At 48.7% G+C, this 15,218-nt stretch overlaps 1 protein-coding gene across 2 annotated transcripts in view; it reads right to left on the bottom strand.

Annotated features, from left to right (window-relative positions):
* GSDME (gasdermin E) overlaps positions 1-15,218 on the bottom strand; it is a 61,590-nt gene that overhangs the window by 11,299 nt on the left and 35,073 nt on the right. For both annotated transcript variants that reach the window (XM_054494346.2, XM_054494345.2), the window contains exons 4-6: positions 9,112-9,283; positions 7,324-7,444; positions 309-473 (exon numbers count right to left, since the gene is read on the bottom strand). In XM_054494346.2, the coding sequence (XP_054350321.1) occupies positions 309-473; positions 7,324-7,444; positions 9,112-9,283 (458 nt within the window). The remainder of the gene's footprint in view (positions 1-308; positions 474-7,323; positions 7,445-9,111; positions 9,284-15,218) is intronic.

Raw genomic sequence — 15,218 nt, 5'->3', positions numbered from 1 at the left:
GCTTCTGTGCTTACAATGAAAGAAAGATGCCAAGCCCCTGACTGTCTCACTCCTCAGTCTCTGACCCCTGCCCCATGGAGCGTCATTCTCCCCCGGCTTCCTAAAATACAGCACCCACAACCTGGGGCTCCCTAAGATCCAACCGAGGTGAGTCCTGCCGAGTGGACTGGGCCTCGGCGGCATCACCTCTCTTCTCATATGTTTTCCGTGAGTCACTGAGGGGTCACTGATGCTGAAGGCCACACCACCTCTTGGGATACAGGGCTCAATTGGCCCTCAACTGCCCACTCCTGCCCTGCTGGCAATACCTTGCTTTAAAACACTTAATGGTCCATCCTGGGAAGATATCCCATGCGCAGCATCTGGCATGTCTATGAATGCAGACTCTTGAAAAACCAGTGGGTCCAGGTAGACAGAGTCAATTCTCTTCTTGTTCTCAAAGCCACCTTGCTTCCCTCGGAGAAGGCAGAACTCTGTAGTGCAGGAGAAAAGGACAAGTTAGGTAAAGTTGAGTCTAAGATGTGCCAACAAGTCTGGACAGGGTCAGCCCAGCCTTGATGGCACATCTTAGACCTAACTCAGTGGAGCAGAAGACCCATCCATCTTCCCCATAAAACTCGATCCCTACACACATTATGTTGCTTGACCAAAAGCCCAGCCACTTCCAACAAATAAGGAAATGGCTGTTCTTACATAAAGCTCCCTAATATATATTCTCTGAACAGGCTGGATACAATCTTTAAAACACTGGAAATATTATTTTATCCTGATTTGAACAAACTGATTGTAAACAGACAAATGAAACCTGACATGCACAAAACAACTAGGAAAATCTGAACACTGATAATATTTAAAAAGCATTGCCAGTATATTTAGGTGGCCAAGTAGTTATGTGATTATATTTTTAAGAAATCAATGTTTCTATAATATATAGAATAATATACAGCAATAAAAAATAAAATACTGATGTCCGCAATTATATGAATGAATTTCACAAACATGTTGAGTGAAAAATGGCAAACAAAAGAATACATTGTCTATGAATCTATTTCTATGAAGGCAAAGCTAGTCTTTTTTCAAAAGCCTTACCATTTCAAGGTACTAAAATATTTATAGATGAAACAATATAATCCCTAGGATTTGCTTCAAAATAATCCAGCAGGAGAGGAAGGAGATGGTGAAGTTGCGGCTAAAACATGAATCGCCCTAGTCACTGAAGCTGGATGATGGGCACATGGGAGCCCACTACATTATTATCTCTACTTTTGAACATGTGGGAAATGTCCATAATAAAAAGGTTTGTTTTTGGTTGTTTTGTTTTTGTTCTTTTTGAGACAGAGTCGCTCTGTCGTCCAGGCTGGAGTGCAGTGGTGCAATCTCAGCTCACTACAACCTCCATTTGCTGGGTTCAAGCGATTCTCCTGTCTCACCTTCCCGAGTAGCTGGGATTACAGGCACCTGCCACCACACCTGGCTAATTTTTGTATTTTTAGTAAAGATGGGGTTTCACCATGTTGGCCAGGCTGACCTCAAGTGATCCACCTACCTCAGCCTCCCAAAGTCCTGGGATTACAGGTGTGAGCCACCGCTCCAGGCAATAAAAAGTTTTTTAAACAATAAAAAGGGCCGGGCATGGTGGCTCACACCTGTAATGCCAACACTTTGGGAGGCTGAGGCAGGCAGATTGCTTGAGCTGAGGAGTTTGAGAGTAGCAACATAGTGAGACCCTGTCTCTACAAAAAAAATTAAAATGAGCTGGGCATGGTCACGCATGCCTGTAATCCCAGCTGCTCTGGAGGCTAAGGTAGGAGGATCCCTTAAGCCCTGGAGGCGGAGGTTGCAGTGAGCCAAGATCGCACCACTGCACTCCAGCCTGGGCAATAGAGCAAGACCCTGTCTCAAAAAGAAAAAAAAAAAGCAAAGAAATGTTTTCTCAAACACTTCCATATTTGAGAACCCAGCTGAGGTATCTAAGGTGTAGATAAAAATGTAAGTTATTACGTCCTTGCTAAGCAGAAACAGTAAATGAGCTCAAGAATTAGCGTTCTCTTTATGATTCTATTTACTAACTTGTGTACATAAGCAAAGGCTATGGAATAAAAATGTGGCAGGGCCCCGTATTTGCTGAAATGTAGAAGGCATGAGTATTAGAGCACATATTTTCATTTGCTGTGGGCATTAATGATGCTCATAAAGACAGAATGGAAAAGAAAAGAAGAATGGCTGTCTAAAGACAAAGGAAAGAATCCCTGGCTTTACCCACCTGGCCCACACTCACCAGCATTCAGGCTGACCCTGCTCCTCCACACTTTGGGCTTAGCCACTGGGGTGCAGGAGTGTGAACCAGCACCTAGGTCATGACTTTGTTCCCTGAGGACAGGAGCCTTGACCATTCACACAGCCTCAAATTCTGCCAGAAGCCCTGCCAGGTCCCCAAAATAATGTGGAACCAACTGGCATTTTAAGAATCTACAGCACCAACCACACACCACACTCTCACCTTCACCCATGCATAGCTCCCTGAGGGCACTACCAATTAATTCCTTCATTCTTGTTCATCCATCCATCCCTAGCCAGCCAGCCAGCAAATATGCAACGATGTAAATCTTTAAAATTCCCTATACCAGGCCCTGTGCTCACAGCCACAGATACAAAGGACTACAACCAGGCCTTGACAATGAGTGTGGTAAGAGTGGGGACAGGGGTTGACCAGGGCTGAGGCCAGAGTGACCGGCAGGTGGAGGGGAGGAAAAACATCTTTCCTTCTGCTCATCCTAGGTTCATGGCTGAGGCCCCTATCACAACAGACAGATTAACAAGAGAGGCCAGGCACGGTGGCTCACACCTATAATCCCAACACTTTGGGAGGCCGAGGCAGGCGGATCACCTGAGGTCGGGAGTTTGAGACCAGCCTGACCAACATGGAGAAACCTCGTCTTTACTAAAAATACACAATTAGCCAGGCGTGGTGGTACACGTCTGTAATCCCCGTTACTCGGGAGGCTGAGGCAGGAGAATCGCTTGAACCCGGGAGGCAGAGGTTGTGGTGAGCCAAGATCGCACCATTGTACTCCAGCCTGGGCAACAAGAGTGAAACTCCGTCTCAAAAAAAAAAAAAAAGAGAAAAGCACACAAGTTTACCGAATAGCAGTTTTACATGACATGGAAGCCTTCATAAGAAAATGAACATGTGAAGAAATAGTTAAATCTGAGTACTTTTATGCTAGGTTTGAGGGACAGTGGTGGAGAAATGTGGCAGGGCAGAGCATATGATGGAAAGGCCGTTCATCCAGGAACTCAGCAAGGCCTGTCTCTTCACCTCTCTTGTGTCCTGTGTCGGGAGACATGGCTGCTCCTTTCCTCCAGGCAGAGGGACGGCGCCTCTCCCCTGAGGGTCTGTAACCTGCATCAGGGGAAGGTTGGAAAATCCTTCAGAGGTTTTATGACCTGCTACAGGGAGAAGGGTGAGGGGAAGGTCACAGTGACCTTCCTGCTTCTGTCATCTTTTCAAATTCCTTTACTTTAAAATATCTTAGGGTTGCATGTCCTGAACCCCATCACAGGGAAGGAGAACCAGAAAAGCCATCTGATGGTTGGGCAGGAGCAAAAGAGGCAGAGAGCACGCCCAGAGAGAGGCGCAGCAGGCCTGGGGGTGGGAGAGGGCATGCCATGCCCCAGACCTTAGTGAGATCATGGGGCAAGTGGCACTGTGACCAGAGGGAAGGCATGAGACCCATGCTGGGCTGGCCCATAAGGCGTGACATGGTGCAGACTACATTCTTGGGACAAAGAGCCACAGAAGGGTGTCTGAGCAGGTGAGTGAAGTGGTCAATTTTAATCCCATTAGCTACACTGCTAGGATGAAACAGACAGGAAAGAATCAGAGTAGCCAGTTACGAGTCTGTGGCAGAGCGCCTGTAGTCCCAGCTGCTTGGGAGGCCAAGGTGGGAGGACTGCTTGAGCCCAGAGTTCAAGGTTGCAGTGAGCTATGATCCCGCCACTGCACTCCAGCCTAGGTCACAGAGCGAGGCCCTGTCTTTAAGGAAAGCGAGGTGGGGATGCAGGGAGATGGTGTTAGGGCCAGGGGGAAGACGTGCACAGATTCAGGTGCAGCGTGGGAAACACAGGTTCACGCCCACAAGGCATCCAACTGGAAGTTGGTGGTGAAGGACGCTAACAAATCCCAAGATGTATAAAAGTGCAAGGCAGAAGGTCAAGAGAATGAAAGGGTGTTTCTGATTGGGCATAAGTGTCTCCTGAGAGGGGAGCTGTGGGTGAAGGAAAGGGTCTTATTGCAGCTGGCATGGCTGAAGCACCTGGCCGGAATGCAGATGGAGTCTGCCTCCCTTCGAGGTTTCAAAGGACGACCAGGATCTCTGTCAAATGCAATCCCACCAGGAAGGTAGGGAGAGAGAGCAGGCATGTCTTCTCAAGGGCCCTTCCAACCACTGCAGGTTTATGTCTATGAAGCTATACCAGAACATTCTGTAGCAAGAGCAACAGAAAACGGATGGGCAAAAAAAGAAAAGAAATAGCAGAACTGGTTTAAAATCAGGCAGTGAGTCACCCAGAACGATGGCCTGACCACCAAGCCGCCATAGGAAGGAGCCACGGAGCTGCCTCCTAGACCAGGGCCCAGAACGAGCCAAGGGAAGGCCGAGATATCCCCAGGGTACCTCTTCTCAGCAGCAGAAAGAGGAGTTTATTTTCAAAGACAGTGGAAGCTGGAAAAGATAAAAGCCTTGAAATTGAAATGCAGAGCCCTGCCAGACAAGGCTGTGTGTCTTTCAAACCCCATCTGAGAAAGAGGCCACCTCCACAGAGCTGCGTCAGGGCAGAGTCTGGTCACCTCCTGGGACAAACAGGAGGAAGCTCGCAGGGGGACCACCGCCTAGAGTGGCAGCCCAAGCCTGGGTCCCCGCCACCGAAGGGTCTGCAGAGCACTTCTGGGCATCCTCAGGTGCGTGCCAAGATTTCAGAAGGCCTTACAGAAGTGACACATCCTTCACTACAGCCAAGATACGGAAATAACGTAACTGTTGATGGACAAACAGATAAAGAAAATGTGATGTATTTACGCAATGGAATACTTTTTGGCCACGAAAAAGAAGGGAAGCCTGCCATTTGTGCCAGCCTCGATGAACCCAGAGGACAGTATGCTAAATAAAATCACCCAGGCACAAAAAGATGCATACCACATGGTCTTCCTTATACATGGAACTGAAAAAAGCTGAACTCACAGAAGCAGGGGGTAGACTGGTGGTTGCCAGGCGCTGGGAGAAATGGGGAGATGTTGTCAAAGCATGCAAACCTCCAGTTGTAAGCTGGTAAGTTCTGGGGATCTAGCATGGTGATTATAGCTAATAGTACTGCAGTGTTATACTTGAGACTTGCTGAGAGGGTGGACATTAAGTGTCCTCACCATACACATGCAAAGGGTAACCATGCTGGGTGATGGATGTGTTCATTAGCTTGACTCAGTAGTAATCCCATCACAATGTCTATGTCTATTGAATCATCACGTGTACATCTTAAACATACATAGTTTTTGTGTGTCAATCATACCTCAGTAAGCTGCGGGGCAGTGACACATTCACCATTGGCTATCAGTAAGACTGGACAGGACCACCAAGGCAGACATAGGGGGGCTAGAAACCCAAAAGTGCAGATGGTGACCCTACTTACCACATACGGATAACAGAGACTAGAAGAACAATTTGATCATCTTCGTGATGCAATTTTTTTGGAAGACAAGTCTTTTCAAAGAGAAAGAGTAAGATGACAATAATAACGAAAACACCCCAGAGGACACAAATTTGGAACTACGGGCTTCAAGGAAGTCACAACACCTGGTATTCTCAGCATTTCTTGGTCCCTGAGCGACCTCTTTGACCAACTGCTTCAAACTGACACTTTCTCTTTCTGTCACCTCAGATAAATCATTTCACCGCCCTAAAATGCAGGCTGCTTCATTTGCAGAATGAGAGAGGGAGGCTCCATGCACTCCTTGTGTGCCTCGCCTGTTTCTCCTAGGGATCCTCAACACCCTTCAGCTTGTGGACAGCAGCACATGAGGACACTGAGCGTTCTATTCGAGTCCCTCTAGTGGCTGCTGAATGGCGCAGTGACTCGTGTGGGCTTAGCGAGGGCAGTCACGGGAGACTGCCCCCCCCTTCCACAAAGAGGGGAGGAGCAGGAGGCAGCAGCAGGCATGTGCGTGGTCTATCACGGCCCTTTTAAAAACTGCTGTTACAGAAAATGTCAAACTGCACGGGAATAGAGAGGAAGAGCATGAACCAGTGTGTGCCCATCAGCCAGCTTCAGCCACTGTCCCCTCTCAGCCAAGCCTCCTTCCCTCGGCAGCTGCCCACGCTCACACCCTTTATGCTCCACTCATATTATTTTTGAAGCAAACCACAGACATATTACCATTTCATCCGTGAATGTTTCAGTGTACATCTCTCAAAGATAGGATGACTCATTTTTATAAATATAACTATAATACCATTGTCACATCTAAAAAACTTCACAATTTATTATGTTACATTTACCCACTCATGTCCCTAAGGAGTGGTCACACAGCTTTCATGAGTGAACACAACCTCTTCTCATTGGGAACATGAGGAGGGAACGGGCTGTGAACACCTAAGAGGAGCAGACACTCGCTGAACCAAAGCTTGGATTTTCTTCTGTGACAACGGCTGGGTCTCTGCGCTTTGAACACACTCGTGATCAGCAGAGAAAAGTCATGTTCAGCATGTCTGGCTTCATACTTGCGGAGAGGAGGTGGGATAACAATAATGGTGATAATGCTATTAATAGCAAAGGTGGAGGAATTAATAAATGACCACTGTGCCAGGCGCTTCATAGGCCTCATCTCATTAAATCTTCACACAGCCTGGTGAAGAAATGCCCTTCACCTTCCAGAGACAGGGAAGCCAAGACTCAGCAAGATTCAGCAACTTGCCTGAGACCTCATAGGACATCATGGCACCAGGGTTGATGCCCAGTGTGTCTGATGCAGAGCCCAGGTTGATGCCCAGAGGGCACAGCCCAGCCCTCTACCGTGCTGGTGGAACTTCACCCCACACCAATGTTGGGGGAGAGGGTGGCATTGCTCCAGGCATCCCTCACCACACCCCTCCCCCAGTGCAGCCCATGTGTCCAGGGACCATGTCATGGGACAATCTACCCTCTTCAGACCTCTTTCCCTCTCTTCCCACAGTCTCCAAAGCAGTCGAGTCCTCTGGAAAGCAGTCGAGTCCCTCTGCTGAGGGATCCTCTGCTGGGGATCCCTTAGCACCCATAGGAGGTGGCACTCACCGAACTGGCCGTCCAGTTTCACGTATAACTCAATGACACCATAGGCAATGGTGGTGGCAGCTGGGATCTCCAGCACCACGCTGGAGTCCTTGGTGACATTCCCATCCTCTGTCGCTGACACCTGTGGGCAAAAGCGCACACTCCCACCTGTGCACTCGGGCTCTCCCAGCTGCTCTGTTCCCCACTGCAGCCAGCCTCGTGCCTTGTACATAAGAGATGCTGAGCAACGTCCACAGAACCGAGTGGAACAGAGGAGCCAGCCAGCATGGGCGATGGAGGGATTCAATCCTTGTTGGCATCACTACACACATTCCCAAGTAAACGGCCAACCTGGTGGCATCAAAGCAAGATTCCAGAGTGTGGGATACAGTGAAGTTAGGTCTACAGTGCTGTGCAAAGATCATACGATACATAAGATCACCTCCCAATTCCATCACAGGTTATGGAAACAACTGAAATCCTAATGAAAACTGTAAACTAGCAAAGTTGGACTGGGAGAACCTAGCTGAGAGGGCCCCCCGCCCCATGCATATCACTCCAGACCCCTGTAGATGGTGCACAGTGCTGATAAAACCAGGAACAGAGAGGGAAGTGGGGAGAGGCTGGAAGGAGGAGAGGCAGGAAATGCCAAGATGTCAGGCACCAAAGCTCCCGCCTTTAAACACTCTGACAAACAGGACCCCTTCCCACGATGTCCTGGTGAGAGGAAGATGAGAGTCTATCTGTTGGCCAAACACTGGCTATCAGAGAACTTTTCTTAGCAACTTGATCCTGGTCAGAGTGTGTTGCTTTGGGTCGAGAAATGGCAGCTGGCCTCCTGACTCTGAAAGGCTTCAAAACTTTGGCAGGAAGTGACTGTGGCAGGAGCACCAGCAGGGCCAGCCTGAGCCATCTCCCATCAGCGCCTCCCTCGCTGCTGCTATCCAGCCCCACCCCAGCAAGAGTGCTGGCCCCAGACGTCTACCTCCAGCTCCTTCCAAATACAACTTTCTGGGTTCCTCTAGAAAAAGCCAAAAGTCATCCCAAGAAGTAAATCTCTAAGAAAATATCAGCCACCATGGCAAGCTGGAGGAGAAAGAGTTTGGGGCTGATGGCCACCTAGTCCATTGAAGTTTAGTACTGGCTCACAGATCAGCTTGGTAAGACTGTCAATAACTTAATCCAAAAGAATCTATGTAGAGATAGCTAGATCTTACCTGCCCTAACTCAACCCACAAAGGATTTGCAGCAGCTAATTCCAAGTAATCACTGTGACAACCCCAGCTCTGAGAGGCGCTAGGGATTCTCTTGCATTTGGCCTGATCAGTGCCTGTGTGTTCATTTTTCTTGGGGAAACATCTGCCTCCCACAGGAAGAGCACCTGACGCCAGCCTGCCTGGCCCATTCGAGTGCCTGCGTCCCTGCCCTGCTTCAGGAATGAACACATCCCGGGACAGTCTGGTGAGACCCAGTCCTAGGCCCCCTCACCCCTGGAGTTGCAGCAAATCAGGAGCAAGCCTGGAGCTGCCAGCACCATAGGGAGAGCCCATCTGAGAGGGGATTGACCCAGGGAAGGCGGCTCCCTATATCCTCAAGGCCTGGGTCCAGCAGTGACTGGAGCCAGTTTCCCCAAGTGTTTCAGCTACGCGAGCCGATACACTCTTGCTCATTTAAGACAATGTGAGTTGGGTTTCTGTTAACTTGCTACGGAAAGAGTTGTGACTAATGAAGACACCACCCAAAGAGGCCCCTGACCAAGGTCTCCATGACTGCCCAGCCATGACCGCAGGGCAGCCCGATCGCACGCACCTGCACCGTCTTGGTCTGGATGCCCACGATGCCGCCACACTTCTGCTCGACCTGCGTGTGCTCAGAGATCACACACTTCTGCATCGTCATGATCTTCTGTGTCAAAACGCACAGGACTTCATTCCTTCCCTCCAGCACCTGCTGGAGCACAGGGTTTCTCAGATTTATTGTTCTGAAAAAGAAAAATGGATGTGAGTGGCCTAGTGCCTCAGTGGACATTGGTGGTGTAGTGTGAATTTCCTCTTGCACAGCAGGCAGCTGAGGAGTGAGCAGGTGACAGCCAGGCTTTGTTGATTTCCTCGTGATGAAAGAGGTGGCAGGTCACCTGGAAACGCATAAACCAAACTCTCTTGAGGCCACCTCAGAGCTGCCGGGCCTCTGGGGGCCAGGCTAGATGCCAAAGGGAAGGGGGCTTTCAGTCAAACAGCAGTACCGGTTGTCAAGGAGAAGAAAAGAATATCAACCAGGGCCAGGCGCAGTGGCTCACACCTGTAATCCCAGCATTTTGGGAGGCTGAGGCAGGCAGATCACTTGAGGTCAAGAGTTCGAGACCAGCCTGGCCAACATGGTGAAACCCTCTCTCTACCAAAAATACAAAAATTAGCCAGGCGTGGTGGTGCACACCTGTAATCCTAGCTACTAAGGAGGCTGAGGCACGAGAATCGCTTGAACCTGGGAGGCGGAGTTTGCAATGAGCTGAGATCGTGCCATTGTACTCCAGCCAAGGCAACAGAGCAAGACTCCATCTCAAAAAAAAAAAAAAAAAAAAAAAAGGAAAAGAAAAGAAAACCAGGAAGGAAACTGCAATCCATGTGCCTTAGACCCTGGAAACTTCACTTTTTTATTTAATCAGAGCTGAGGGATGTCAGACGTCACAGCCGTAGCCCAGGGAATACAGGATTATGATGGGAGGAATGGTGACCAATTGCTTCTCATTGAGAAAGGAATAGGCCTAAAGTATGAGTAGCAAGAAGGAAATTAGATTTGAACTAAGAGGAAACTTCTTAACCTGTCTAGGAAAGATGTTTCATCTCTTAGAAGGGGCTTGATGTCTTTTTACACATGGGGAAACTGAGGCTGGTTATGCATGGCCTGTCCAGAGTCACTCAGCAGAGATTTGGGGCTCCCACCTAGCCACTTGAAATTCTGCAAACTTTCAAGAACAGACTAAATTTTTATTTATAGGAGATGATTTCATGCTTAGAAGCAAATGAGGAAATAACTTCTCTGGAGATCTCATTCAATGCTATGATTCTATGAAATGGACAGGAAAAGAACCAAACTAGAGTTGGTGACAGCACAAGAAAAATTATGGTATCCATGCTGGTCTTTTTTTAAGAGGTTAGTTACCTTGAAAAGCTCAGCACCCATCCCTGACCACACACGTGCTGGGTCACCCATCCTAGACAGACTCAGGTTCTCTGGGCTTCAGAAAGTAGCCCTGGAACTGGAGTGAGTAGCTAGGAAAGTCCCATCTCAATGTAATCACCTGCCCAGAATAGAAACAACTCGCGTGTCCATCAACAGATGAATGGAGAAACAAAATGTGTTATAATCATATAATGAGATATCATACAGCCATAAAAAGAAGTGAAGTTGGGCCGGGCGCAGTGGCTTATGCCTGTAATCCCAGCACTTTGGGAGGCTGAGGTAGGCGGATCACCTGAGGTCGGGAGTTCGAGACCACCCTGACCAACATGGAGAAACCCCGTCTCTACTAAAAATACAAAATTAGCCGGGCGTGGTGGCACATGCCTGCAATCCCAGCTACTCAGGAGGCTGAGGCAGGAGAATCGCTTGAACCCGGGAGGCGGAGGTTGCGGTGAGCCGAGATCGTGCCACCACACTCCAGCCTGGGCAACAAGAGCAAAACTCCGTCTCAAAAAAAAAAAAAGAAGTTCTGACATCTGCTGCAACATGGGTGAACCTTGAAGACATTATGCCAAGTAACATACTCCAGGGACAAATGAACAATATTGTATGGTTCCTCATATGAAATATCTGGAATAGGCAAATTCATAATGACAGAAGCAGAGAGGGGCTGCAGGGCTGGAGAAGGGGAGTCACTGCCTGATGGCTGCAGAGTTCCTATTTGAGGTGATGAAGAAGTTCTAGAAATGGAGAGTAGAGATGATGGCACAACAGGGTGAATGTATTTAATGCCACTGAATTTTACACTTAAAAATGGTTACAACAGTACATGTTGCTTCTCATCTATTTTACCACAATAGCAAATAGATAAGACATAGGAAAAACGGGTTCAATCTTAGTACTGGTTAAGGAAATTCAAATTATAAAAATGTCTCACACATGATAAAAATATATTGATGACAACCACAAAGCTGCCGAGAGACTCCATTTCCAGGAAGGAACAGGAAACAGGGACCTTGGAGCCTGCAGGGCTGGGGTTCAGATCTCAGCTCTGCCCTCCCACTGGGCAAGCTCGAGTGAAGGGCCACCTCTGCACCTAGGTTTTCTCGTGGATGAACTGTTGGTAACAGGGCCCCCCTCCTCATGGGGTTGCATCAGGGTTTAGATGAGATGCATGCAGTGAGCCATTAGGGTGTGCCAAGCACAGAGTTAAATGCCACACAAACACTAGCTGGCTCCACCCACCTTCCCGTGTCCCTCTATGAGGCTCACAAAGCCACAGTGTGTGCCCTGCATGGGAAGTATGGGGCACTGAATTGAGTCAGAGGTACTTTTCCACATCACTCCCTTCTTAAAAGCCTTCAATGGCTATATCCCATGTCCAGTGCATTCCCAGGCCGAGGCCCCATGTGATCTGCCCTGCCCCCTGTTGACTTTACCTTCCAGCCTTCTTACTATTCCTTAAAAACGCCAGGTGTGTGCCCACCCCGAGGCCTTAGCACACATTCCCTGATGGCCACATTTCACTGACTCATTGGTCACCTCCTCGGGGAAGCGTTCCCTGCACCCCCATCACGCTATCACACCCTAAGATCACTTCTCTGGAGAGCACATTTCCATAGGATATTTTTCTAGCTCATTCCTTTATCTGCTCATGGCCTGCCTCCTCCATCGAGAATATAAACCCCACAGAGGTGGCGAGTGTCCCATCCTGTTGACTGCATATCTCAGGGCCAGGATCAGTGCCTAGTACATAGGAAGAGCTCAGGAAATATTTTTGGAATAAATGAGTAAATAAAACTTGTGGGTTTTTTTCCTCTATTTGCTTGAATGAATGTGTACATATGTATTTGTGCATCCACGTGTGAAAGAAGACACGGAAGACGGGGGAAATGGAGGATCCGCAGCTTGGATCAAAAAATGGTGCATAGCAGATGCGATCTTCCTAAGGGATTGCATGTCTTGGTCCCATAGGCAAAGACTTTAAAGATAAAAGCCATTGTAACCACCGGTCAGAACATACATTCAACTGTTCCCTTTCCAATGGTCTCTTCCTTCTATTGCTCAAAATTCTAGCAGATTCTTGAACGTCTGTCTATGCCCTCACAGATAAGGAATGGGCTCCTCCCAGCTAGACACATGTCAGACGCATCACCACCTGGTGACGACCCCACAACTGCCGCCTTTAGGAGTCTGATGTGACTCTGCTGGATTGGAAATCACAGCCCTCCTACCCGCCCTAAACAGAATCCACTGAACACTTGACACTGCTCCTAGCCAGTGTGAAATTGTTTGAAAAGAAAAAGCTCAGCCTAGACCACTCAAGACTCCACTGCTTAAAATGCCCACCTCCCTCCAGAACCCCCACCTCAAACACCAAAAGAGAGGGGCAGCCATCTACGCAGGTGGGCAAGCAACTGCCTGCTGTATCCGATGACAGGGCAGTCCTGAGACGCTTGCTAAGTCGCTGCCTTCAAAAGGTCTCTGTGGGGCAGACCCACTGCAGCGCAGGAACAGAAGCTCGCCCAGGGATAGAGACTGTCTCCAAGGCTAGGATTCGGGTGACCAGAAACAAACGTTAAGTGTCACACAACCACAGCTCATGCAGGTCACTGGGAATCCTTCCCTGGGCTACCAAGGCAGGGCTGCAAAAACCGCAGGCATCATCCACCTAGCAGCAAACACTTCCACCCAAGTCACTGGGATTCTGTTTCCCAGGACAGTGCTGCCACCTTTTGGAAACCAAATGCTGGAAATATTTAATCATCTTTAGTTAGGAGAGGCCCCACGGGGACAGAGGGGAAGCTACACGTCAGGGAAAACGGATTTTTCATTTGACTCTCTGAAAAGCAATCTCCGGAGGGAATTCTTCCCCATCTCCTCCCTGAGTCAATTCCAGCAGGCCCCAAGCAGCCCCAGGGGGAGAGCTGGTGTCCCCTGGGGACAGTGTTCTCAGGTGCAGACCCAGAACAGTTCAAAGTCACCAGACCCTGGCTGTGGCCCTCCTCAGAACAGAAATCACCATGCAACAGGGCTCCCCTGTGCCCGCCTAGTGCAGAAACCAGCCAAATTTCAATGCAATTTGTTTACTGTATAACCTTATGTATTTTATTATATGCATTTAAAGAGGCCCATGGGTTTCTTCAACTGCTAATGGAGTTCATGAAACAAAACATTTAAAACTCTCAATTGAGGGTTTCAGGAGAGTTTAAAAAAAAAAAAAAAGAGCCTCAGAGAGGTTGATGGCAGTAACCAAAGTCACACAGCTGTGAAGCCCAGGTCTTTTACAATGGCCCACATGGCCATAGCACCCATAGCTGCTGTCTCCCTCTTCTGGGTGAGGGCACCCTTGGGCTGTACTAGAATTGAATCTTCATTTCTATTAACTCTTGTATTGCTATGTTCATTTCTATATGTGAATATCTTGCCTATGTAACCAGACCAGTAGATGGAGGCTGGAAAAGCAAGTTATACCCGAGTCCTCTGGGAATCTTTATCAGAATATCCGTGCCTGCCTGTTCTCCCCAAGCCCGTCTCACTCTCCTCGTGGCTGCCGCCCTGTGCCATTTGACAGTTCTTCCCCAACTTGTCCTGATTTCTTTCCTCTCGGGCCCTGTGACAGCCACTGAGCAGCACAGACAGAATGGCTTTAGAGACACAGAAAACTATTAGTAGTGGTCGCCTCTTGGATGGGGAACCAGATGGCTGGGAGGGGCTTTTCACCTTTTCTCTTTGGACCTTTTGACATTTAAAAACCATGTGAATAGATTGCCCAGTTCAAAAAAAAAATGTATTTTAAAAAAAGGCCTTCTGGACAGACTGTAAGCTCCTGGAGGACAAAGTACTTGCTCTTTTTATTGGTGCCTAGCCCTGTGCTATCCACCCAGTTGGGGGATAAATGAATGTTTTATCACATAAACCTGGGCAGGGTTGGAATGAGACCCTCTCCCCAAGTCCAGCCAGGAGCCAATGCCCAAAGACAGGGAAAATGGAGCAGAAGCTCTTCCAGGAGAAAATGAACAAGCAGATGTTCTTCGTCTACTTCACACATCTAAGGGCAGCCTCCTTGCTCTTCTTGGGCGGGCGGCAATATGAAAGCAAGAACAGGAGGCCACCGAGGCAGAGGCGTATATCCTCAACAGAAAGGGCCAGACCCAAAGGAGCAAGTCTGGAGGCAGGGGAAGGGGGTGCACACTCAGTTGAGAAGAACGCCCTCTCCTCACTCAGGGAGTTGCTGAACTCTGCCCACCCAGTTCTACTGTGAGGTTGCCCTTCTGCCCGTACCTGGCAGGTCGATATAACACAAAGACCTGGAGTCATCCCAGAGTTGGTTCCCTGCTCTATCTCCAATGTGGTTTAATGTTTGTCCCCTCTAAGTTTCATGTTGAAATGTGATCCCCAGTGCTAGAGGTGGGCCCTGGTGAGAGGTGTCTGGGTCACGGGGGTGCATCCCTCATGAAAGGCTTGGTGCCCACCTTGCAGTAATGAGTGAGTTTACACTCTGAGTTCACACTGGTTGTTTAAGAGTGTGGTACCTTCCCCCTCACTCTTTCTTGCTCCTCTTTCTTGCTCCTGCTCTTGCCATGTGACATGTTTGCTCCTCTTTCACCTTTTTCCATGACTGGAAGCTTCTGGAGGCCTCACCAAGAGCAGATGCTGGCACCATGCTTCCTGTACAGCCTGCAGAGCCATGAGCCAATTAAACCTCTCTTCTGTATAAATTACCCAGTCTCAGG

The sequence above is a fragment of the Pongo pygmaeus genome, chromosome 6, assembly GCF_028885625.2.
Source record: "Pongo pygmaeus isolate AG05252 chromosome 6, NHGRI_mPonPyg2-v2.0_pri, whole genome shotgun sequence".
Lineage (NCBI taxonomy): Eukaryota > Metazoa > Chordata > Mammalia > Primates > Hominidae > Pongo > Pongo pygmaeus.
Note: the sequence above shows the minus strand (reverse complement) of the source record. Positions and strands in the feature narration are given on the sequence as shown.